The 27,065-nt window shown below is 39.5% G+C and overlaps 1 protein-coding gene across 1 annotated transcript; it reads left to right on the plus strand.

Annotated features, from left to right (window-relative positions):
• The first annotated feature begins 20,519 nt into the window (after positions 1-20,519).
• irx6a (iroquois homeobox 6a) lies at positions 20,520-26,448 on the plus strand. The gene is made up of 7 exons (XM_039762924.1): positions 20,520-20,974; positions 21,995-22,267; positions 22,947-23,056; positions 23,619-23,929; positions 24,333-24,908; positions 25,272-25,385; positions 26,148-26,448. The coding sequence occupies exons 1-6, from the start codon at positions 20,909-20,911 to the stop codon at positions 25,382-25,384; spliced, it is 1,449 nt and encodes a 482-aa protein (XP_039618858.1). The 5' UTR covers positions 20,520-20,908; the 3' UTR covers position 25,385; positions 26,148-26,448.
• The last annotated feature ends 617 nt before the right edge of the window (positions 26,449-27,065 follow it).

Genomic DNA, 27,065 nt, shown 5'->3' on the forward strand with positions numbered 1-27,065 from the left:
TAATATCTTTAATGACTAGTAGGCAACCTAACAGGATACAATATATCAAAGAAAACCAAAACTGAGCCTGTGTTCTTGTATGCAGAAAGAGTCCTTTAAAACTTAGGAACTCATTGGTATTTTATAAATATGACATCATCTACTCATGGTTATTTATAGAGCCTCTTACTAATCTAAATAAATAAAGGTTCTTTCCGGAACCTTCAAGTGGACAGAGTATAGAGTGACTAAAAAAAACCCAAAAAAACCTGAGGTTTAGCTTATCGACTGCTGTCATAACATGCTTGACTTTAGGAAAACATCTAGATAGACATTGTAAGAAGATAAACAGGGACAAAATAAAGTGTTGGGGACCCCCAGTGCCCAGTTTAATACATAAGGCAAAAGAAATGAAAAGACAGTCAAAAACCAAATAATGGAAGGATACAATGCATTAAGTGAATAATTCTCAGACATAAAAAGCATCTGTTGGGGAGTTCCATCCTTTTCAGGCATGGGGTCAAGATGGTATGCCAACTAACTTTTAGAAGATCTCTTAAATAACGATTGGGTTGGAAGGAGAGGGACTAGTAGGCTGCAACCAGAAGAGATCCTCCCATGCTTCAATTTCTAGTCTGCAGATGAAAGAGTAGAAGGAGATCACCTTGCACCCCACCCTGGATGGAAGCTGTTCTTACCTCATTAGAGCCTTGACGTTACTCCTGATGTGCTCAATGTGACAACATACAGTATATGACACAATATAAAGTAAAAGTTCAGATAGATAATACTTGAACAGAAATTATGAAGCTATAGATTGTTTCAAAGAAAACACATATTTTGATAACTGAACAGTAATTCTCAGTTAACTAATAAATTGAACAAAATAGGAATTAGGCCAGCACAAAAGTACTAGTCTTTTCCCAAGAGATATGAGTATTAAATTACTAAACTAAATGTCAAAAAAGAAATACAACCTCATAATGAATGTAAAAAATCCTTGAAAAGAATGGAATTCTGGAAGTAGCTGAAAACAATATGAGCAGGGCTAACGTATTGCACAGTAAAGAGCTGTGGTGAACAAGAGTCTTTTTTAATTGCCTTCCAAGTGGCAGCACCCCTAATGGCTACAGCAGCTGGGAGTACTGATTTCATTCTGAGTCTTGTTCTTCCTGACAAAATAAATAAACAAAAAGGAATGGAGAAGAAGCATCAAAGGTGAAAAAGATGGAGCCAGCATTGTGATGCATGCAAAATGTTGAATCTCTTAGAAATAAGGCATTATTTAGGGCAGTGTCTTGGAAAGAATTCCAAATGTGGTAATAGATGCACTGCCTCTTTTCTTCTCCGGCCTCATTGAATACTCCACAGAGGACATTTAATCAGACAGTTACCCAAGCTTCTTGGGTTGTGGTAATTCTCAGAAATATCTAGTCATCCCTCTTGGGTGCTTTTCTTTGTAACAGTCATCTAGTCCTTTCTTATAAATCAAACCATAGAACACATTGTGATCTCAAGATACCTGCCTACACAAAATTCTAAGGATTAAAAAAAATAACAATGGGGGTTTGTGCTTTTAGTTACCGGGTCCTGGAGCTGTGGAATGATCTGCCAGCTAATATAAGAGATACCCTATCAGTAGAAGTTTTTAAATCCAGGCTGAAGTCTCACTACTTTAGTCTAGCATACCCTGACTAGAGCTACTGAATAGCTGTGTATACTGCATCTCTGTTTGTTAGCCCTTTATTCAGAAATATAAGCATCACTATATTTGTAAACCATTACTAACCCTCCTCTATCCTGTTCCTCCTTTCAGTATCTGGATGTGGCGTTTGGTACCAATGCTCTACTGCCAGTCTTGTCTTGTGCTTACTGAAAGAACATTTTGGATAACAGAGTGTTGGAGTCATCAGGTGGAAAGATTTTATCATCAGATTGGACAGCACAAACTTAACTTTGGAATGACCAGCAGTATGTAGGCAGATAGGTGGCTGAGGTCACTAGGTCCATGACTTTGTTTATGACTTTCTGTTTTACATTTTTAATCTACATTATCGACTGGCTATAGTTCATTAATTACTTAGTGGACAGATATTTTTGATTTCCATTTTTCATCTGTTTCTGCCTGGTTCTCTGTGTGTTTTAATAAATCTGCATTTATTTGTGTGCCAGTTCTGTATTTATTAATCATTTTTATGTGTACTTTAACTGAAAATTGCTTACAGCACTGTGCACCTTTACAAAAAAATGTGATAAAGAGAGCAGAGCAAGGTGTGATGCTTCTAGAGTTCATAGAAGGTTTCACTACGATACTGCAGAAGGCCCTTCATCCATGTATGTGTTATTGTTACTTGTCATTATGATAGATAGATAGATAGATAGATAGATAGATAGATAGATAGATAGATAGATAGATAGATAGATAGATAGATAGATAGATAGATAGATAGATAGATAGAATGAGACTAAAAACACATAGCTTTTGCATAAATAAACAAATCTGTGCCTCACTTTAAAATTTGGAGGTGTTGTTTGCATTGGCAGATCTGAACATACCACTCGATTATACTGTTCATGTCATAAAATGCATTTTACATCCTCAAATTTTGATGACAAATGTAGAAAATAATTACCATATGCTTTCCTGCCATATTTTGGTGGCATTTTATAGTCTCCACATCTTGCATGCAATGTCATGGGGTTTGTTTCAACATTTGTCTCCCACAGATGTGGTTTTTAGGTCAATCCCATTCCACATCTGGCTCAGCCATCTTAAGATTCAGACGTCGTGGAACACATTATGTCGTTTTCCAGAGTGTGGACTCGACATTTTTCAAATGAGGTACCTTGCACAAGCTTTAACTCCAAAGGTGACAGATTTCACCTACAACACTGAAGGCAACAAACAGTGAAAGAATCAAAGTTATTCAATTTGCCTCTGCTGCTTGAAACTTTAATGGAAAAAACATTTTTGTCACAGAAAGGCATCGTTTGAGCTATTCATGAATCACTTCCCTTGCAACTTTTAAACCAGTCAACAATTTTATTGCATGCCAAATATGTTCAACTAATTTCACGGCCAACTGAGGGCGCCTCTTGGAGGAAGTGTGTGTTTTAAGCGCCACTAAAAGACAGAACTTGGAAAGGACAGTAAAAGAGGAGGCAGATCTCGCCTTCAGTCACAGCACAGCGCTAGAATTGTCAGGCTCTCTGCTTTCTTTTGAAATACACTGCATTCTTTGGCTTTCGAGTAATAATGTTATTACCGTTCCACATAACTAGAAACATAAGTGCTGATTAAAACGGGTCAGGCCAAGCAGGAAAATTATAAACAAATGTGGATTACTTTTCAAGAGTAGTTTACAGCACAATTCAGACATTTTTAAAACATTTTCATTTCAAAAAAAGACAATCATATTGCTTTATAAAAGATGCCTTTTCATTTTCTTTTCTTTTTATCCTCCAAATGCTCTCAGCTGAGCACTTAACCAAATGTTGAGAAACGTACCATTTCTGTACTAGTGTTTCATTTGTTTTTATTATTAAACATACACATATGAGTAGTGTGGTGGCGCAGTGTTTAGTGTTGTTAAGTCATGAATGGACAGACCTGGGCTTGGATTCTGTGCTGTTTGTGTGGATTCTGCTGATTATTCCTATGGGTTTGAATGTTTTTCTCCAGGTACCCTAGCTTTTCTCCTATGTCCCCAATGACGTGCATGTTAAGTAAACTGACAATTCTAAATGACCCCAAATGTGCATGAGTGGGCCCTGCAAAAAAAACAGGCACCATGCCCAGTTCTTCCAGACCATGATTTCAGTTATACAGGTTGGAGAATGTTTTATTACAAGTGTTTGTTGCATATGTTTGTTCAATAAAATAATTATCTTGATAATTTCTTACTTGTGAAGATAGCAGGAGATCGGCCTGCTATGGTACATGCATTAAAAATGAATTTGAGAGCCAGTCACATTGCCAGTCTGGGTAAACAAGAGTTACCATTGGTTGGTATTGCTTATTTTTTTAATCAGTGAGCCGGTTTTACTCCACACCTATCAGACTGACATACAAGTTACAGATTAATGATGGACGTGGAGGTGAAGTCATCATACAGGAGGTTTCTGTCTGAAACAGGAAGGTCACTGATGCATGTTATGGATGATAGGCTGAATGCAAAATACCAAGGGTCCCTACGATTAATGAAAAGCCTCATTCCACTCCAAAATGCCAGGGGCACTAGAGACAGAGAGGTTGCTTCTGATCCTCAACATAGTTCTGGGACTTGGTGTCAAGGCAAAAACTCAAGTGACTAAGAAGTTTGTAGCACTTGGTAGTGATGAATAAAACAGCAGAGTTTCATTTCACATAAAGTGTTGTGAAATTCACTTTGTATTTGACTTCACAAATGGAAAATACAAAACTTTTTAAAATAAGATTTTGTGGAGTTTTGTGAGTTTTTGTGGTAAGAAAGTAAGGAATAGATGGCACGGTGGTGCAGTGGTAGCGCTGCTGCCTCGCAGTTAGGAGACCCGGGTTCGCTTCCCGGGTCCTCCCTGCATGAAGTTTGCATGTTCTCCCCGTGTCTGCATGGGTTTCCTCCCACAGTCCAAAGAAATGCAGGTTAGGTGGATTGGCGATTCTAAATTGGCCCTAGTATGTGTTTGTGTGTGTCCTGCGGTGGGTTGGCACCCTGCCCAGGATTGGTTTCTGCCTTGTGCCCTGGGATTGGCTCCAGCAGACCCCAGTGACTCGTGTTTGGATTCAGCAGGTTGGAAAATGGATGGATGGAAAGTAAGGAATATTGCTCCCTAATAGGTTTCTTGCAGCCAAACCTGCTCTCTCTTTCTTCAGCTGCCCTCCAGTGCCATCCCAAAGTTCCAGGCCTCCCTCCATGATGCTCCATGAAATATCATTACACTGCATGCCTGCCCACTCATGCCACCAGTTCCAGTTCTCATTTAGGAGGCAGGCAACACCATGGATAACACCATCTGTGCTCAGTTTTCCCCAACTCCATTATACCACATACCCTGGTCAATAAAGTTTAGCAGCAGCAAAGTGATTACATGTATTTGTTCTGTAGCTGTGTCTTCACTTCCAAATCGTGCCATGCTTTTGCACATGGAGAAACAGGTTGCAGATGAGTTGAAAATATGTGCTAATGGCATGGACTTCACTTTTGACAAGACAAAGTTTGTGTCACACATTTGTTTTGCAAAGCAAAACTCCACATTCAACTGTGAATTCAATTTTTTTGCAAATCGCTTCACTCCCCACTAGTGCATTTGAAGTAACAAAGTGAGCTACACCAACTGATGGACAGGAACCAGCACAAACCAGGCGTAGTCAGGTCAAGCAAGACGCTTAATCTTCATCCATCCATCCATTTGCTAACCCGCTGAATCCGAATACAGGGTCACGGGGGTCTGCTGGAGCCAATCCCAGCCAACACAGGGCACAAGGCAGGAACCAATCCTGGGCAGGGTGCCAACCCACCGCAGGATACACACAAACACACCCAGCACACACTAGGGCCAATTTAGAATCGCCAATTCACCTAACCTGCATGTCTTTGGAATATGGGAAGAAACCCACGCAGACACGGGGAGAACATGCAAACTCCACGCAGGGAGGACCCAGGAAGCAAACCCGGGTCTCCTAACTGCGAGGCAGCAGCGCTACCACTGCGCCACCGTGCCGCCCGACACTTAATCTTGATTTCCCATTTGTCTAATTAGACATGTTGAGTTATCCGTCTTCATGGTTAAATATATATTTTCAATGTACTGTATTTGCCATCCAGGTTACATAGATAAAAAACAGAGCTTATCACCCTCTCACTCCTCCTATACTTTCTGTCTTCGCTGGATTCTGTCTGTAGGACTTGGCTCTTATCTGCATTGAGGTGGTGGTACCCTACCTCCACCATTCAGGAACTCTTTCACTCTGTACTCTTGCTCTCCCAGTATACTGTACAGGCAATCAGGTCTACCTACTCAGAATTATCAAATAGACTGTTTCTCCAGCCACCTACTCAGCATTTGCAAATTAACTTGTATAGCATTCAGATATATAGGGATATGCCAGGTGATAGGTCTGTAGTGTGCTGGATAATCTGTTCAAGAGACTGCCATTTGTAAGGCTTAAGGACTGTGTCTCTGATGTGGATGTGAGTAACACTGGTGCGCCACAAGAAAATTCTCCCAAATTTTCTGATGATTTGGCACGAATGGGATGTATTTGACAAGAGGCAGTGTGGGCATGAAGGAAAGTGACAGAGAATAGGATTCAGTAGGAGAACTGTGTTTCTTTGTACAAGGAGAATCGGCTGTTGCTTAACATCAGCAAAACCAAGGAAATGGTTATTGATTTTCATCATACCAAAGAAACTATACTAATCAGGGCGTGCTACAAATACTTGGGGGTCCACGTCAATGAAGAGCAACTTTGCCCAATGCTGAATTGTTGGTATCGGGTCCAGTATTTTTACAAGTAGAGGCCACCCTGGGATTTTTCACATTCTTTATAGTCGGTACATAACACAGAGTATTGCTTCCTAAAGAGAGGCTACCTAATGATTATGAAGATGACTCGACCATAATACCACAGTATATCTAAGTATTGTTGCTGACCATGTGAATTGCTTTATGGTCACAATCTAACCTTTTTCTAACAGTAAAATAATGTTCCATGTCACAAGGCACATACAGTATTTCTAATTCTGATTCCAAGGAAATCACATTGACCTCACTTCACTTTACTCCAATCAGGTTAATAGAATGTGTTTGGGATGAGATAAAACAAGAGGTTTTCAGCATTAATAACTGACTAAAAAATCTGCAGGATCTACAACATGTTCTTTATAAGGCATTTTTCCAGCACCTTATTGAATCAATGTCTCAAAGAGTCCTGGCTGTTCTGGAAGCAAAACAAGGTAGGGCTCAAGAATAGATAGGTGAACCCAATGAGGTGATCACCAAATAAGTGCATACATAACAGGGCACAGTGCACGACAACTGGAGATTATCCCATCAGGCACAAGGCAAGAACAAAACCTGGATATGGCCCAGGTCCATCTCAGGGTGCACACACACACATACACAAGCCAATTTAGCAACCCTAAATCACCTAACCTGTATATATAACCTGTACCTAACCTAACTAAAGGAGGCAGGGGTATAAAGAGAATCCTTGATTTAATTTTACAAATTATTTAATAGCAAGAAATACCACAAATGCATCAGGCACACCTTCCACGAATAATAAAATATCTTTTCAAATACAAAGTTGTATAAAAATTCATAGATTTTTTCAAAATTATGAGTAACTTAAAAAACAAGAAATCAATATCAACAAGGAAAATGGGAGAATTTTTATTTAACTCATCTATTGTGTTACACAGTAAAGCTAGAAAGGAAAAAGAATGCGCATTCAGGAAATCCCTGGCGTTACAAATCAATTTCTCACATTTTTTTAACATACAAACAGCCTTGCCCATTTTATTTTTCAAAAGTTAGATACTGTACCTGAGTCTGTTTTGGGGTGGTGCTATATAAAATATAATTTCTGTAAAGCTTACCAAGACTGCAATTGCACTGAGGGCATTATTTGTATTTCTTAATAAAATATATTTATGCTGTTGTTGAGATACAGTAATTTACACAGAGTTAAACACTCCTAAATAAACTCAAACCACCAGGTATATTTGATGTGTTTCCCGGTTTTGTTTAGAATATTAATACTATGCCAACTTTAATGCTCTGACACTTCTGTGTATGGCATACTCTGCTGTTGATTACCTTCCACATAAGTAGCTGTTCTTCTAATTCCATGATGAAGGTTCATTTTCAAGTACAAAGTGATTTATTATCTGTCTGTGAATTTTCTGAACCCACTTTTTCTATATCTGGTTAAGGGCAGTCCATTCTGACAGCATAGGGCACAAGGCAGGAATCAGCCCAGGAGAGGATGGCAGACCCTTTCAAAGTACAGTAGAAGTATAAACACCAGGCTCAGTGTTGAGACCAGGCCCAATATAGGTGAGTGGAAACCATGCTAACTGTGATGCAAGGCAGAAAACCTGAACATGGCAGCAGTCTATCACAGTGTTCACTCATGCGTGACCCCACACACAGCCAATCCAACATGGACAATTAAGACTAAAATGAATACCTTTAGAATGTACGGGGACTGTCTGGAGGAAAAAAAACATCAAGACTAGGGGAACATTCAAATTACACCTAAGATTTAAACGCAATCTCTCTGAGCTGTGAAGCAGAATCGCTAATCTCTGTGCTACCATGATTATGAATTAAAGAGTAAATAATGCACAATTACTTAATGTGATTAGAAGACAATAAATGCATTTACATATAAAGTGATTCTACGCCTTTTAGCCATGAATGTGATCTCGAGAGCTCTCCATACACATCAGCATGCAGACTGACAGCTGCTGTAAAGGCATTTTTCCAAGATGATGGAGCACAGAGATGTCTGAGTCCAATAATGATGTTAAACACTCAGTCCATTTACACAGCAGTTTATATTGCTGGAATGCCAATGGTTTTCTAAAACAAACAATTCAGATATATGTATTTGGCAAAGAAATAAAACAACAAAACACATTCTAATTTAGTTCCGCTAAACGTATGTCATCTAAACACTCACCTTATTAATTATAGGCTGCATTTTAAAAGGAGGGTGATGCAGTGCCTGTGATACTCCCTTATGGGTCCTGGGTTCAAACCATGTACCCAGCAATTTTATGTGTGTAGCCTAGAGAAAAGCCAAGCAAAATGACACCTTTTATTGGCTAACTAAAAAGATTACAATATGCAAGCTTTCGAGGCAACTCAGGCCCCTTCTTCAGGCAAGATGTGTGTAACCTGTATATTCTACTGTTTCTGCACAGGTATTTCTATGATTTATCAATTTTGGGCCTGCATCTCAAAGATGTGTGTGTGTGTGTGTGTGTATGTGTGCGTGCGTGTGCGTGTGTGTGTGTGTGTGTGTGTGTAGTAGGCTTTTTGTCAGTGCTGTATGGTGTATGCAAGACTGGGACCTGCCACGGGCTGTTGTTGGTCAACAGTTGGTATCTTCCTTGCAGCTGTAATATAACTCTGAACTGGATGAAGAAGGTTGGACAGTTACTTTATTATGCCTCTTTGGGAGACAAATGTATTTAGAGATATCCTAAAGTGATTGAAAGTACCATAGATGGAGTAAAAATCAATTTCAGATATCTTATAAAGCCAATCTTAAATGCACATGAAGTGATTTTGAGATTGTGATATATGGCCGGTAGTCCATCCCGACCAATACCCCGAAACCGTCAGATGGCGCCCTCCCTGTGACGTGGAGATGCCCTGAATTCCAGGAGGGCATCATGGTATGTGGAGTTTTAATGCACAGCCCTGCTGGATAACGTCGGGGTCGCCAGGGGGCGCCGCAGGAAGGCCCAGAGACTTATATTTTCAATACAGCCCGGAAGTACGTCACTGTCACGGGGACAGAAGAAACGACATACTTCCAGGTTGAAGAAAAGGAGTTTTCACCCTACCCAGAAGTGCTGGATAATCACATGGACTGGGGGATCAGAAGCACTTCCGGGTCAAGGACTATAAAGGACTGTGGGAGATCCCAGACGGGTGAGCTAAGTTGGGAGGAAATGAACAACGCGTGTGGGAGAGGAGGATTATTGTATTGATTGGATTATTGTATTGATTTATGAGTATAGTGGAGTGGAGGGTGCTTTGTGCACAATATTATAATAATAAAGTCAAGAATTGGACTTTTATCTGGTGTCTGGCATCTGATCTGAGGGTTCAAATGGAACGACAGCGCCCTCTATCTGTCACAGAGATATCTGAAAATATATTTGAGATATCTTAAAATGTACTTCAGATACCTCAAAATGTGTTGCTGCTATCATAAAATTTTAAAGGAATTTATTTTTAAGATATCTCAGAATTAATCTCAGATATCTGAGAAGGCGATTAGCATTTTAAACCCTCTGAAATTAATTTTGGGATGTCACTATATTTTAATGTGTCTTGCCATACAAAACACAATCCTCATTCATCCATCATGCAAGAATATTACAGATTACAAGACTTATTTCCCAGTAAACACAATGTGAACAAGCACAATGCTCTGTAGGGCAGGTGAACACAGTTTTAAATATGTTAACAGCAATATTTGAAGTAATAACAAAAAATAAAAAGTGTGCTTTGAAAAATTGATTCTATTATCCAATAACATGCTACTTAGTTGAAGGCTTATTTTGCTCAACAGGGAGAATTCCAGTCCTCTCTTTATGATTATGTTCTTGATGAAATGATGAGAAGGAAATACACAGAAGGTAAAAACTAAAGCAGTAGCCATCTGTTACTGTAGCACCTTTGTCTGTCAAATAAAATCTAAGCAGCACCAAGAATTGAGATATAGCACAAGATGTGCGCTGATAAAAGCCAACATATTTTGCTTTATCACCTTCACAAACAGAACATCTCAAACAAGCCTGAGTCATTCAATGTGCCAAGGGTGTAAATAATTGAAATGCATATCAGGTGGAGAAGGAAAAAAAGGCATTATCTCAATGACCATATTTATGTGTTTATATACACATTTCCAGACTACTTAGAATGTCTGACATATTTTATACTATCTCTCTGAGTATTTTTACAACTGAAAACTGCACTGTAAAGAGTCCTCAATTATATTTGCTAAATGTGGTCTTTTATCCAAGAACTAGGGGCTGAGATAGATTCCATTCTCGTGACTTAAAGCATCTGCAAGGACGTGTGAGTTTACTGAAACATTTTACACTGAATCTTGGACGGAAAATTAGCAACTGACATTATCATGGGAGCTGAGCATAACACTTTCATCTCTAGAATGTACTCTAAATAGATCACTTATGTCAATTATGTAATTGAAAATAAAAATGTAGAACACCTCAGGCAGATTATAACAGAAAAACTGAAAGCACTCTCTGAAGACAGGGCTTCTTTTATATGGATGAGGAATACAAAATATTTTCAGAGAAATGAAGCCCTACAATGCTTCACTCAATCTTCTGGTGTTATTACTTGTCAGATAATAGATAGATAGATAGATAGATAGATAGATAGATAGATAGATAGATAGATAGATAGATAGATAGATAGATAGATAGATAGATAGATAGATAGATAGATAGATAGATAGATAGATAGATAGATAGATACAGTGGTGTGAAAAACTATTTGCCCCCTTCCTGATTTCTTATTCTTTTGCATGTTTGTCACACAAAATGTTTCTGATCATCAAACACATTTAACCATTAGTCAAATATAACACAAGTAAACACAAAATGCAGTTTTTAAATGATGGTTTTTATTATTTAGGGAGAAAAAATCCAAACCTACATGGCCCTGTGTGAAAAAGTAATTGCCCCCTGAACCTAATAACTGGTTGGGCCACCCTTAGCAGCAATAACTGCAATCAAGCGTTTGCGATAACTTGCAATGAGTCTTTTACAGCGCTCTGGAGGCATTTTGGCCCACTCATCTTTGCAGAATTGTTGTAATTCACCTTTATTTGAGGGTTTTCTAGCATGAACCGCCTTTTTAAGGTCATGCCATAGCAACTCAATTGGATTCAGGTCAGGACTTTGACTAGGCCACTCCAAAGTCTTCATTTTGTTTTTCTTCAGCCATTCAGAGGTGGATTTGCTGGTGTGTTTTGGGTCATTGTCCTGTTGCAGCACCCAAGATTGCTTCAGCTTGAGTTGACGAACAGATGGCCGGACATTCTCCTTCAGGATTTTTTGGTAGACAGTAGAATTCATGATTCCATCTATCACAGCAAGCCTGAAGCAGCAAAACAACCCCAGACCATCACACTACCACCACCATATTTTACTGTTGGTATGATGTTCTTTTTCTGAAATGCTGTGTTCCTTTTACGCCAGATGTAACGGGACATTTGCCTTCCAAAAGTTCAACTTTTGTCTCATCAGTCCACAAGGTATTTTCCCAAAAGTCTTGGCAATCATTGAGATGTTTCTTAGCAAAACTGAGACGAGCCCTAATGTTCTTTTGCTTAACAGTGGTTTGCGTCTTGGAAATCTGCCATGCAGGCTGTTTTTGCCCAGTCTCTTTCTTATGGTGGAGTCGTGAACACTGACCTTAATTGAGGCAAGTGAGGCCTGCAGTTCTTTAGACGTTGTCCTGGGGTCTTTTGTGACCTCTCGGATGAGTCGTCTCTGCGCTCTTGGGGTAATTTTGGTCGGCCGGCCACTCCTGGGAAGGTTCACCACTGTTCCATGTTTTTGCCATTTGTGGATAATGGCTCTCATTGTGGTTTGCTGGAGTCCCAAAGCTTTAGAAATGGCTTTATAACCTTTACCAGACTGATAGATCTCAATTACTTCTGTTCTCATTTGTTCCTGGATTTCTTTGGATCTTGGCATGATGTCTAGCTTTTGAGGTGCTTTTGGTCTACTTCTCTGTGTCAGGCAGCTCCTATTTAAGTGATTTCTTGATTGAAACAGGTGTGGCAGTAATCAGGCCTGGGGGTGGCTACGGAAATTGAACTCAGGTGTGATACACCACAGTTAGGTTATTTTTAACAAGGGGGCAATTACTTTTTCACACAGGGCCATGTAGGTTTGGATTTTTTTTCTCCCTAAATAATAAAAAACATCATTTAAAAACTGCATTTTGTGTTTACTTGTGTTATATTTGACTAATGGTTACATGTGTTTGATGCTCAGAAACATTTTGTGTGACAAACATGCAAAAGAATAAGAAATCAGGAAGGGGGCAAATAGTTTTTCACACCACTCCACACCACCACACCACACCATAGATAGATAGATAGATAGATAGATAGATAGATAGATAGATAGATAGATAGATAGATAGATAGATAGATAGATAGATAGATAGATAGATTGTAATAGCCCTAATGGATGAACTGACATCATGATTGGGATAGAGGATGGTCTCTTTCCCCATCCAAGAATCCACTATGGAAGGACAGTGTTCATGGATGTGTATCCTAGCTGGGATAGTCCCTACTCCTTTTCCCTATCAGGAAGATAAAATAGTATTATATGGACGGGGGGAGATTAGCAGACAATAAGGCTTGTTCCCCCAGTACCAGAGGTGGTTGTGCTCTTCTGGTATGACTCCTAATTTGATGCCCATAGGGCAGCATGGGAGTTTTAGTTTTGGTTGGCAGCCCTATTTGTCCTCGGGTGCTGCTAGAGGGAGCTGTTTCAGGCATGGTGGGATAGGTTCCACAAGACTGAGAAGTGCTTTGAGGTGGCAATCTACTTACACCAGAAGTACTCTGAGGTTTGAGTTGATAAGCAGCCTCTCTGCCTTACATGGAGAGTCATAGTTGGAAGGTTGTGAAAAAAGCTTATTGGTGGAGAATAGAGGAGGAGAAAGTAGAGAGGAATTGTCACTAGGACTATGATTGTGCTTACATCGGATAACAGAAGAACCTGTTTAAGGTACTTTGTACAATTAAAAATACTTTGTATTTGAACCCATGACTGTGTGCTTTGGTTGTGTCTGGGTATTTAGGGTGCTGCTACACCCCATACAGGGCATAACAGATAGATATATTTTTCTGATAACAGATTTTTCACGCCCAAATGCACACACTATGCTACACTCAATTGCAGAGCCCTGCTTTCTTACATATTTGTACACTGTATTTTATAGATGAATTTTATCTTTACCACTTTTCAGGTTCCCATTTTCAAAGTCTCTCTAGCCTCAATCACAAGTAACTTACAGACAGCCGAGCTGGAGAGAGCAGCTATGAGTGGGTCAGTTAGGTTTGTCAAAACAATTACTGTTAATTTTGAATTTATTCAGTTAGAACCAGAGTGACTGCTCCATATAAATAATGGATTAGTCTGCACAGATGTACCTGTGCACTCGTGCATGGGTTTGACTGTTCATATACCAACAAAGAGAGCTGGATAGCAGCTCAGTGAAAGAAATGCCTCTTGTAATTATTTTCTGCATTAATTCAAAACCACTATTAACAAGAAAAGACTTCTCAGATACATACTACTTGAAGCAGAATACACACCACGTACAAGCACTTAAAAATGCCAACTGGTTAAAGCATAATGAAGAGGTCAGTTTTTATGATTACAATTGAATATCACTTTGAAATAATTAGAGACTCGTGCAAATGTACATATCCATGCAGATTGTATATTCATATATACAGTTTAGTGATGGATTACCAGGCTGGCAATGGGTTGATTGGGCTTAAAAGGAACTAAGCTGGCACAGGACAGAGGAAGAGACTCACAAGAGTCACATCTTTACAGATAAATCCACACTGGTGAATAGCAGTTCTCCACCAGTATACACAGAGGGGCGCCAGCAAGAGGCAGTAAGACTTCTTATTAGAGAGAGTGCTATTAAATCTAAACATGCTGTGGGCACCACCGAGAAAAAGAATGACCATGGAAGGCCAATGAGATATAACATACGTTTCTCTAACAATGCAGGCGACATCAGAGGAACCCTACTTGATGAAGCTTGGATCCTCCTGTTCGTTACAAAGGAAATGTAGTTACAAATATTCACTCTGAAGGCTGCAGTTCTTTTAAAAGAAACAGTTTACTCATGGGGAACGCTCTTCCAGAGATTACGTGAGGGCACTTTTAACTGGTGGCAAATAGACTTTTCTTGACCCTGAGTGTAAATACAGGCATGTCTATGAAAATAAACATTGTAAGGGATTTGTGTTCTTCTTTGTACCATGTGCTACTTGGGGCTTGATTGGTGTTACTACTGATCGATACCAGGAGGGCATACATATGTTTTGAGAGGTTAATAAAAAAGATACTGGATGTAGCAGGGTCTTTTGTGTACCCTAATGTTATTGGTGTAAGTTCCCCTTAATTGGGTAAAATGCATTTCCTTCTATGTGTGTTGTGTCTGTGCATTATTTAATAACAGAAGGCACCCAAAATGAACACCATGTTTGATAATCAATCAGTCTGCACCCGCAGGTTGTGGCTATTTTAAATGTAGCAATAATGGGAGATCCCTGTGTGTGTATGTTTTTCTATTTCCACTCCCTGATCTCACTTATTATATACTTTATGTTATGTCCAGCATTTGATATGAGTAGAATTGGGTGCAAATTGTGAAACTGCATCCTGACCCGGGTTTAAAAAGTATGCCCTGGCACCGGAAGTACTCCAGGGTCCATGATAAAAGGAGCAGTCCATAGCAATCAGGGAGGCAGCTGGTTGGAGGAAGAAAAAGAAAACCAGGCAAGGCGTATTTGCCTGTTTAGTACACAGAGAGAAGAGAGAAGATTCCAAATATGGTGGGACTGCTGACTTTGAAAATAAAATATTGAATGAATTGTTGACATTTACTTTTATTTAAGCAATTTACTGTATAGTGGGGTCTTTCTTGCACATATGGCCAATATGCTGGTGAATGTGGATGTAAGATGTGTACACATTCAAGCTGATAAGTATTGTATTGCTTCAATTAGACAAATTTTGATATTTAATAATAAAGATGACAAGTATAACATTAAATGTATATGAAAAATATCAAATGAATTAAATGTAGCACATAAATGATTTAAATTAACAATTAACAAATGTATATAATTATTCTAAAGGCAAAAAGTAATATGTATTGTAATGGATGGCATTCAGGAACTAGAATCCCAGATGGGACCGAACAGGGATCTTTACCCGGTCAGGAGGTCAATATAACAGAAGGACCATCCATCCATCCATTTTCCAACCCGCTGAATCCGAACACAGGGTCACGGGGGTCTGCTGGAGCCAATCCCAGCCAACACAGGGCACAAGGCAGGAAACAATCCCAGGCAGGGTGCCAACCCACCGCAGGACACACACAAACACACCCACACACCAAGCACACACTAGGGCCAATTTAGAATCGCCAATCCACCTAACCTGCATGTCTTTGGACTGTGGGAGGAAACCGGAGCGCCCGGAGGACACCCACACAGACACGGGGAGAACATGCAAGAGAACCCGGGCCTCCTAACTGTGAGGCAGCAGAACTACCCACTGCACCACACACAAGAACCAGGGAAGACAATTTATTTGGGACATTTTCTTCCCCAATATGTTAGGTGGCAGCCTCCCTGATTTAGGTTTCCCACACAGATGCCCACAGGGCATGCTGGGATCTGTAGTTTAATGCGGAAGTCCTGTTGGGTTCCATGGGGCCATCGGGGGGCTGAAGGGATTCACAATCCCTAATTTTTGGGACTTACAATTGACTTGGAAGTACTTCACTCAGGCTGTGCCCTGGCACCAGAAGTACTCCCGGGTCCACGATAAAAAGAGCCACTTGATTTCATTCAGATTGAGTCCGAGTCGGGAGGAAGCAGATGAAACTTCATGAAGAAGAGGAGAAAGATATGGAAGAGTGTTTTGTGTTAGCTTGTTCTCTTTTGAGCTCGATGTAAAGGTATCCACAACATTAAACCTTGTGTTTACACAGAGACTTGTGTCTGTGCATTTGTGTTTGGAGTTTGGAGTTCTGCAGCACCCCCTGGTGGTCACAGTATTTATTATGTGATCTGTCCACCCATCCATTTATTAAACCCAGCTATAACATTACAAGGGCTGGAGTCTGTTTCAAAAATATTGGACTCAAGACAGGAACAAACAGTATGTGGAGATCTAGTCTATTGTAGGGTACTGCTTCTATACAAATGTATTTATCATGCTGTTTCATTTATAAAATCTGTTTTTTCACAAAATTACTATAAAATAGCATTTAATAAATTCACTCTGTTGACCATACTAATTTAGACTACACTAAAACAACCGTAATCAATTTTACCAATTTGAGACTTGGGGGAGGATGAGCTGGAGGAGTCCATGAAGAGTTTTTTGCCAAAGGCCCCAACATCTCTAGAAAGTCTCTAGAATCATAACTGCATGGTGACACAAATGTTACTGCTGCCGTCTCACAACTCTAGAACCCTACATTCATATGTTGATCTAGTCACTTAAATCCTGAGTGGAATTGATATGTTCTTCTTGTGTGTGTGTGTGTGTGTGGCATCCACCTCAGTTGCTGAAGTTTTCAGCAGTGTTCATGTTAGTTTGACTAAAGACTCTAAATAGGCCCAGAGTGATCAATTGTTGGTTTGTCTGGGAGTGGACCCTTAGATGGACTGGTGTATTGCATAAGGCAGCATGGTTTCCACCTTGTGCAATATGCTGCCGGGATAAGCTCTGGCTCCCTGAACAGTCTGATGATGAATGGGTGGACATTCTGGCAGGCAGGAGTGCTGACTTGTGCATATTGCCATTGCGAGGAAGACATAGGTAGACGTGAAGCTTGCAACTATGAGCTTTAGCTAAGTTAATTTAGCTGTAGATCATCCTACATGACAACACCATAAATTCAAAATAAAATAAACATACAAGATAAAATAAATGGTACAGGCATATAAGAGATCTGCTGTTTTTATAATAATCCACCATTAACAAATGTGACATCCTTCCAGCCAGGTAAGCACAGAAGGATTCAGAAAACAACAAAAATATACACATAAATTTGTACATATATTGTACAAAAATATTTTATTATAGTATTATTTATTTGAAGTAATTCATATTTTTACAAGAACTGGATGGTGTAAATCAAATGTGTATCTTTAAAAGTACTTGTGGATATTCATATTATATATTAACATATACAGCTCTCCCTCCCTATAATGTGCATTGAAAACGATCAGCTTCTTATGTTTTATAACACGGGTTAACTCTTCATTAGCGTTTTAATGATATCCAACCCAAGTGAAAATGTTTTCGATATTCTATAATGACTTAATTGCCTTTTATATTTTTATAAAACACTCATCCATCCCTATTAAAGTCTCGGGGAGACTAAAGTCGCGCCACTCTGGCCGGATTAGACTTCCTTAAATGGCTTTGAGAAGAAGTGCCCACTTATCGCGGTATAACTTGTCCAAAGGACGGTTGTGGAATAACGGGCTTATTGTCGGACCTTTGGTAGCGTTACGTCTCTGAGCCTCGGGTTATTTCATTGGTGGCTGCAGCTGCTTGGGTGTCACACGCAGGACGCTGCCAACGCTGTCACTATGATTACCTTCCACCTGTCGGCGACAGTGGACTTGGGAAGACGTGGCAGTGCCCAGATGCTTACAGCTTTTTCTTTCTTTCGTTTTTTTTTTTTTTTATTTATTTATTTTTTTTATTTAAATTGCCAAAGGAGACTGCTTCAGATAATGCGTCTCTCATGGCTCGCTAGCGCCACTCTAAGAGGAAATGTGTTAAATGCTTGACCGGAAAGGTCTATCGAGAGCGTGTGGTTCGCAGAGAGACACCGTGCCTTCATCTGCTATCGAGATGATGCCGCTACGTACCCGATTTGTGAAGAGGAATTTGCCATTGAAACGGTGGATTTGCTTGACTCGTGTGTTTTGCTTCAGCCGTCGTGGGACTGGCAAAACGTGAGGCGGCATATTGACAAAATGATGGGATACTAAAACATAAAAGATAACATGCCAGCATCACCGCCCTCAAGCTATAAATGAAACAACAAACACTACGCGTTTAAAGCGTTCGTGAAACTGCCACACACTAGCTTGTTACTTAAAATTCGTCCGCGGGGAAACAGGTAGCACTTTTGGAGGTGTGTTACACTCAGTTGCGCCGTGTCCCGTTTATTTATGCGCGTCAGAAGAAAGGAGGACAGCGCTCAGCTCATCCGCTCCTCCCCGGACGCATTACACGACCAGGACACGGATCTCCCAGCAATCGGCTTCCCGCATTTCACCTCCAAGGCAAATTTGCAGTGTGTAACTTGCAGGTTAAACAAGGGCACATCCATTTGTTAATTGATGCAATTACGCATTACTAGTAATGGGCGCACTGGTCTCAAGGCAGCCATCAATCAGCCCTCCACTGACCTGTCAGACCCTTTACATTCATTCCTGTTGGGACCATTTCAGGCCTAATAGAGAAAAATGGATCCATCATCATCATTAATTAGGACAGTAGACTCTTTGACCAGAGATCGGACTGCAAATATGCATCGAAAAGAAGGCGCCCCCAGGAAGAATGAATGGCTGGGGTTCCCTTTTGTCTTATATAAGAACACTGGGGCGTCAAATTAAGAAAGTCCGAGAGTGCTGAGCCCTGCGTGAACTGACAGTTCTCTCCTTTTACGTGGCCAGACACCAAGTGTGCCCCTATAGCCCTGCAAATATCCACAACCACACACAACCCATGTGAGTTTGGACCTTGGGAACTTGGAATTAAACTAATTCTGTCCTGTTTCTGCAATTGACTGCGGCTGCTTGGCGCCTGCCCTGGGTTTGTTTCCTGCCTTGCCCCCTGTGTTGGCTGGGATTGGCTCCAGCAGACCCCCGTGATCCTGTAGTTAGGATATAGTGGGTTGGATAATGGATGGATGGATGGTTTCTGCAATTGAAGCAACAAAAAAAAGCAAAATCATTTGTTACTACACTTGAATGAGTGTTAAAAATGTGAAGTCACTCCAGTATCATAGATGCAGCCATGCTTATTATCATTCATGGGAAATGAAATGTAAGAAAGAATCGGTTATGATGGTTAAGGTTTTGGCATGGGTGCTTCACTTCCTCCCTTGAACTTGCTTAGCACGCCTGTGCCCCAAATTTAAACGTGTTTATGTATGATGAAGTAATTGTGTATCTTAAATAGTATTGACATGGCGGTATGATAAAATATATTGTGCACACCTGTTCTCATCTGCCACATAACCACGCCAGTGTTATTCACAAAACTTTGATACCACTATTAAGTATAATTATCAACGTTTAACGTTCTGGAAACTTGTGTTATTTCGATAATTCGCCATTTAATTCTTATTTTGCTTATCGTTGACCATCGCTGTATTGTAAATACAGCTATTATCTCAATAACTGTTATATTTATGGTCGTTGTCATGTTAGATTGCTGATATTTTACAACTATAACATATTGCTTTTGATCAGAACATTTTCATTTGCTACATATTTTGAAACTGCCTAGTGATAATAAACTTATATTCTTAACATTGTAACTTTTTGTTATGCTATTTATTTTATGGGATATACTAAATATTATGATGTAATTGTGTGGTATAAAACGAATCTAAAAAGTTGCGCCCCTTTGTATCGTTTAGTTCATATAGAAATTCTACAAAAATAAAATAACTAATAATGAGGGAATATTTGGTTAACTTTGCCATACATTTTGTTCAGGTTAGCTTTTACTGTGATCAGCTTTACTATACTGACATTTCCGTAACTCATCTTGTCATTACAAAGCTGAGAACTCGGTGTATTACAGAACTATGTATGAAGGGGTTTCTTAAAGGATAAAGTGACCTGTTTGTTAAGTTCCATTCGCGGCGCATCTCAATTAGGATTAAAAAATGCGAGGCAGACCATCTGCAAAGCACTGTCAGCTTTCAGCTTTTGTCCTCTGTTGTAACGCACAATTGAAACAACACGACACAGGCGTGGAGTACACATCTAAGAAAATTTGTTCAATATGATTGGCAAAGACATTATTATATTCTTGCTCTCCTGTCGTTTCGGGATTACAGTGACGTCACCTTGATATTCTTCCATGGATGAATGCTACTGAACTATAGCGGCAAATAATACAACAAGGAGAGTCCTATATCTTGCAAGACTCACGTTACGCTTTTTTGATATCTGTGATTTTTTCCCCCTTTCACTGAATTACAAACTCCATAAAGCACTGAAGTGCATACTTGATGGCAGCCTCCTCTAAGTGCAATCATCTATTATTGAGGAAAAGGCCATGCTTGGAAGCGCGTGTAAAAAAACGCATTTAGTGTAGATTTGGATACAATCGATCAGAAGAGTAAAATATTGCTGATGGTATCAAAAGAAGCGGCGATGTCTTTCTCGCAGTTTGGATATCCGTACAGCAGTACCTCGCAGGTAAGGAGTGGCATTTCCTTTTCTGACCCGTTTATTTAGGTGTAAGAGGTGGACGCCAGACCCTCGGTGTTGCTCTCCTTTGAAACTTTAGGGTGCCGCGCTTGTTCGATTGCCTCTCATCTGTGTGGTGGGCATGGGCTGTGAAACTTCTCAGGACCTGCGATAATATGAATTCATTTATAGAGCACGTGTTACGCTATAAACAGAAGAAGAAAAAGAAGAAGAAGAAGGGGTTCAAACACGGTTTTCTCAATCCTGGTAAAAACAAAGAAACATTCGATGCTTTTTAAATTACATTCCATTTATATGAAAGGTTATATTAGAATCTGTTCATCTGAAAGGACGTATACAGATATATTTTTTTAAGTCTAAAGCAGGACTTAATGTTTCCAAGAACATGTAATTGACAGAACTAACTCGTTGCTTTAATTAATACATACTTATATTGCTTATAATAATTTGTTTCTCGTATTCGTTTTTACTAAATTCTTCATTAAAATAAGACAGGCTAACTCTTGCCATGTACATAATATGTAATAGTGTTATGTTGTTTCATTGACACACTGAATCAAGACGTATAGTGCCTTGTTCTTGAATTTGTTGTATGTAACTCATCTGTAGGTGATGTTTTTTGGTATATTTTTTAAAATGATTCCCTGCACAGATATGCTGCATAGGCCACCAGGAGATGGTTTTAGCAAAACACGTGTCTATGAAAGTGAAGTAAACGTCGGTACAAAAAAAAGTTTATGACACGGTGACTTCTTAACTGTCAATTTAAATAACCTAACTTTTTTTGAAAGGTGTCACTTGTTTAGGTGTAGGGTGACGAAATTGTTATATCCCAAAAGATCCTGTCTGTTTTATTACTTTCAAATCAACTTCAATGTGCTTTTGTCTATGGCATCTTCGCACTAAGCCTAACTTCCACATTCATTGCAATTATTTTGCTTACACAAAGGGACAATGTGCACGACGTTTTGAGAATATTGATCTAACCTTTTCTTTTCCTCTTGACAGTTTTTTGTATCAGCAAGCCCCAGTTCGTCATTCTGTGACTCTGCACCCAGGTCGGTGTCCGAAGTACCCTCAGGCGCGGCATCTGGCACCACCGCGGCTTTCTGCTGTCCGCCCTACGAGAACAGGCTGCTATCCGGCGGCCGGCCGGAGCTCAACGCCGCCCTGGGGGTCTACGGCTCTACGTACGCCGCCGCCGCAGCCGCGGCCACACACAACTATGCCAACTATTTCTCGTATGGCGCTGCAGACGCTTCGGCCCTCTATTCTTCTTTGGTAAATTCGCGAGTTTCATTCAATTCTGTAGGTCCACGTGTACAGTTTATGTTGTCTCCTCGCTTCTAACTGTGGAGTAAGAACGAAATCAAGTCAAAGTCAGAAAGAATCGTGTGGAAAACGGTGAATTCGGAATGACGCGTTTTAAACTGTGGCGCTTTTAAAAGTCAGTATAGTATAATACATTAAGGAAAACACGGAGTCAGATGTGAATTAGTTGTTGCGATGCTTGTAATATTACATTTAAATATGTGTTTAATTCATTATCACTGGTAAAGTCATCAAGACAATGTAGACGACGATTGGGGTTATTTAACCTGTTACCTTTACAAAAGTTGTAGCTTTTGATGTGGGGAAATAAAATGCTGAAATCCGCACAAGCATGCTAAAATTCTAAAATTTCTTAACATATAAGTTAGAAAAGTTTATTTGCGCATCCTCACTAAAGAAGTACAGTTCACATGAATAAGTTTTAAAGTTAATATTTTAGCATCGCTTTTTCCCTCACTTTTCCGTTTAATTTTGGGTATGTTGCTGGTCCATTTTTCTGAATTAAGATCATTGCTCTTATAATTGAGTTGTTCTTTAAATAAATACATTTAATGGTAAACTCTAGGTAACAATTGGTAGGAGCGCTGGATTTTATAACTGACTCACCTGAGAATGTTTTTTGGTACAGAACCCACAGTGTGACCTTAAAGACGGATCGGGGGGTCTCCACGCCGGAATCGCCCAGTCAGCTGCCTATCACCCATACGACCCACCAATGGGCCATTATCATTACGACAGGTAAGAAGGTTTTAGGTGAAATGTAATGTTGTCTTACCAGTTGTTGCCTTGAGAAGACCATGAGAACAGCTCTTTGTAAAAAAAAAATAGAAAACCCACTACTCAGTTAAATGTATTACTTAGGATTTCATATATGATATTAATAAAAGTAAAGAACTAAGGCATATGTTATGCTAAAATTGGTGCAGATTTTATTCTCCTGTTTTCTGCCTTGTTCAAAAAATTTGATCAACATACAAAAAATACAAGATGAAGAATGTACGTTACTTTTCTGGTCTTAATTACTATATCTCGCCAATATACGAAACGCACACTTTCCCATTTGTGTCCTTAGTTTCACCAGAGTTAGAGTTTAAAAGTTTTCCTGACACCACCACACCACCACCACCATTTACAAAGAGATTGCTAAATAAAAGGAAATAAATCTGTGTAAGATACAAAAACGGTAATAACTGCCTTATGAAACTATGTAAAATATTTGAGAGTTCATCTTTATTTTCCCTTAGTAAGATATGTTGTTCTGACGAATATTGACGTAAATAATTGATTTATTTAATCTTAGGTACGGCTCCGTGGACTTGAATGGCACATTCAGACGTAAAAATGCCACCCGAGAGACCACCAGCACACTCAAAACGTGGTTATTTGAGCACAGGAAGAACCCTTACCCAACGAAAGGGGAGAAGATTATGCTAGCTATCATCACTAAAATGACTCTCACCCAGGTGTCCACCTGGTTTGCCAACGCCAGAAGGAGATTAAAAAAAGAAAACAAGATGACTTGGTCACCAAAGAATAAAACAGGAGACGAACAGAAGGATGGAACTGGAAAGAAAGACCCCGAATGCTACGAAGAAGACATCGTGAATAAAGGTATTTAGTGATGAGACGAACTCTAATTTGTTTCTTTAAATTATTCTGATTACTGGGGTAATGTTTTCTAGCTAACTGCATTAGTGAATCAACTGTGCAGTTTTGAGTCTAACCTTTAAAAAAAGTATGACAGATCAAAACTGATGAAAAACGGAATCATAAACAACAAACTTGGAAAAACTGACCAATAGTTGTGCTCCTCTTCCACAGCGGCTAATCACACTGTTATTATCATTCCAGTGATTACAGAACCCCATTATCGTAGTCACTTGTCACTTTAGACATCCCGATGACGTTTTAATATATGCGTAATGGGCATAATAAACTTTAACTGTTACTCAATACTGACCAAACCTTGAGCTGTTACCATTAATAAAATTCAAATTGTCTTATCGTTTTCTAGATTGTAAAGAATGTGTTGAAGAAATTGAGGCAAAGCTGAGTGATTTGGATGACATTGACGACGACGATTGCGACAAAGGTGTCAGCGATGCTGAAAAAATCTTCCAGGATGTGCAGATTCTCCATAGAGGCTCAATGGCTGAAACTCCAAAACCCAGCCTCCCAGTGCTGTCGGCTGCTACCAGCTGTCACCGGATGTCTTGTCTGAAAGGCAATCCGGGCTTCGTATCTGAAACAGCAGAAACTTCAAGAGGAAAGCTATCCGGCGTGGTGCCTGGGACTGGTTTTGTTTTGCAGCAATACGAAATCCCCCGAATTTGGTCACTTGCACGCACAGCATCCAGTAGCGCCCTCACTGGCGAGGGCAGAACTTTTAAGTCTGACTGCCAACTTCAAAGGTCGAGGTCAGCCATGATTTCTGGGGGATCCTGCGTAGACATATGTAGTCCATCAAGTCACGACTCACAGGCGATGAAGGCTTTTCGATGTAACGTCCTGAGCCAGAAAACTTCACAGCTAATCTGTCCCCCTATTAGTGAATCTGCGGGTACTCCACAGCTCTCTTCAGAATCCACAGGTATTTATTGTTCATTTGGTCATTAACACGAAGAAGCCATTGCTTAAAAATAAAAACCCTTTTGATCACCCTAACCTACTTTTAGTTGTATATGTATATGTATGTTCCCCGGTTGGTAAACTGCAGTATTCTGTATTTTTTACCTACAGTAAAAAAAATAATAATAATAATAATTATGATCGTAGTTATTTTACAGGAATGTCCACATTTAAGTGTAAGTTTATTATTTCCAACCTGAAGAAAAAAATGAAACGTTAGGATTATTTGATTAAGAGCCCTTGTGGGCAGTCTCTAGACCTTCTGCAACAATACACAGCATGTAACACTAGCATATATACAAAACTAATAATCGTGTATGTGCAGGTTTTCCAAGGCAGCCGAAATCAGATCACGGGTTGTCAGAAACAAGTGAAAAATGCCAGATGAATTATAAAGACATCAAAACTACAGCTTTCAGACCCGTCCTGAAGAGATAAGGTGAGTTAACTCATGCAGGCTCCAGGTACTTAATAATAATAATAAAGACACAATAATCGCTCACTACTTTATGTAGTGATTCTGTTTCGTTACCTTTAAATAATGTCATTCTCTTTTTTATAGAAGTAGCATATCTGTATTAAATAAAGAAAATGGGTAAATAATGCGTAATGTACTTTATCAAAATATACAACTATGCGTCGGCTGGGTTTAAAAGGTTATATTTTCTCAGCCTGCTTTGCCAGGGTCAAGGGCTTCTGGAGCTTATCCTGGAAGCATCGGACTTAAGGCAGGAACCAACCCTACATGGCAAAGCAGATTATAAGCACATACAAACAATGCTGCCCAGTACGGGACTAGCCACACTACAAACGGGTTACTGCGTACTGAACACAGCATCTTTAAAATATGGGGAAATGTTTTAGCTAGCCCTGCTCTATCTAACTATCTGGTTGGTTCCCCGTCGTAATCCAGTACAAGGGGGCGGAGAAATTGACAGACTGAAGAATCATTTGTAAGGCTTTTTAATCATTATGGTTTCACATGAAGTGTATAGTGAAGTCTTAGCCTTTCTAACTTGCTGCTCTGCGCTGTTGTGTTTTCTCAAACGTTTAGTTTCCGTAAAAATCTTCACTTAAGGCCATGGCCAAAATGGACCTTACCCACCTTGTCAAATTAACATTTTAGTTGTCGATTGCGTGTTTTAATGATTAGATTGAAATGGCTAAATGGATGTTTGATCCTCTTTTCACCTCCACACAGGTTTCTCATTTACTAAGTGGATATTACAAAATGTCCCGCAGTTCTGCATTAACTCTCTCCCGAAGCTGTGAAGTGAGCACCCTGGAGTCTTGAAGGACCTCGAAAAAGGCATCTCTGAACTTGGGCAAGTTTACATGCTGCCTGGCGTGCTCTGTGTGCACACTGCTTTGTACCCGTCCTGAAGGGAAGGGACTTGGAATTTAAGGACGCACTGGTGCCGCGGCCATTTCAGCGTTTCATTAATGCACTGGAAAAAAAAATGTCGGTTCCGACTCTATTTATTTTTATGTTTTCATGATTCTTCCTACTGTACTTTGTTGATTTATTAAATTGTCTTTCAAAGTATTAACAAGTGTGGATACTTTCAACCCTTTTATGTTTATCCCTTTATAGAACACTGCAGCCTAAACACTGCAGACAAGAGATAGATAGATAGATAGATAGATAGATAGATAGATAGATAGATAGATAGATAGATAGATAGATAGATAGATAGATAGAGTGGTAAGACACTATATGATAGATAGATAGATAGATAGATAGATAGATTAGATTTGGTACACTTCATTAGTCCTCGAGGGGAAATGGTCTTTTTGCTTGACCTAAAAGGAAGGAAACAATGTTTCGACTATACTTTCATGAGACGCCTATAAATCTATGCCTGATATGTGTATATATATATATATATATATATATATATATATATATATATATATATATATATATATATATATATATATATATATATATATATATATATATATATATATGTAAATATATAACTTTCTCAAACCTACGTTACTGTATACAAACATAACACCAATCCACTCATGTTTCAGACTAATGAATGCCATGCCTCAATGAGGCGAGTTCATTTGTACCCTGATTCATCGGCTTACTAGTAGGTCATAATTCAGT

This window comes from Polypterus senegalus, chromosome 9, assembly GCF_016835505.1.
Source record: "Polypterus senegalus isolate Bchr_013 chromosome 9, ASM1683550v1, whole genome shotgun sequence".
Lineage (NCBI taxonomy): Eukaryota > Metazoa > Chordata > Cladistia > Polypteriformes > Polypteridae > Polypterus > Polypterus senegalus.

Excerpts from the sequence above, each read along its gene's own strand:
- irx6a (XM_039762924.1), top strand. The coding sequence starts at position 20,909 with ATGGTATCAAAAGAAGCGGCGATGTCTTTCTCGCAGTTTGGATATCCG. Across the intron at positions 23,057-23,618 it reads GGCCATTATCATTACGACAG|GTACGGCTCCGTGGACTTGA; the intron begins GTAAGAAGGTTT and ends ATTTAATCTTAG. Across the intron at positions 24,909-25,271 it reads GCTCTCTTCAGAATCCACAG|GTTTTCCAAGGCAGCCGAAA; the intron begins GTATTTATTGTT and ends GTGTATGTGCAG.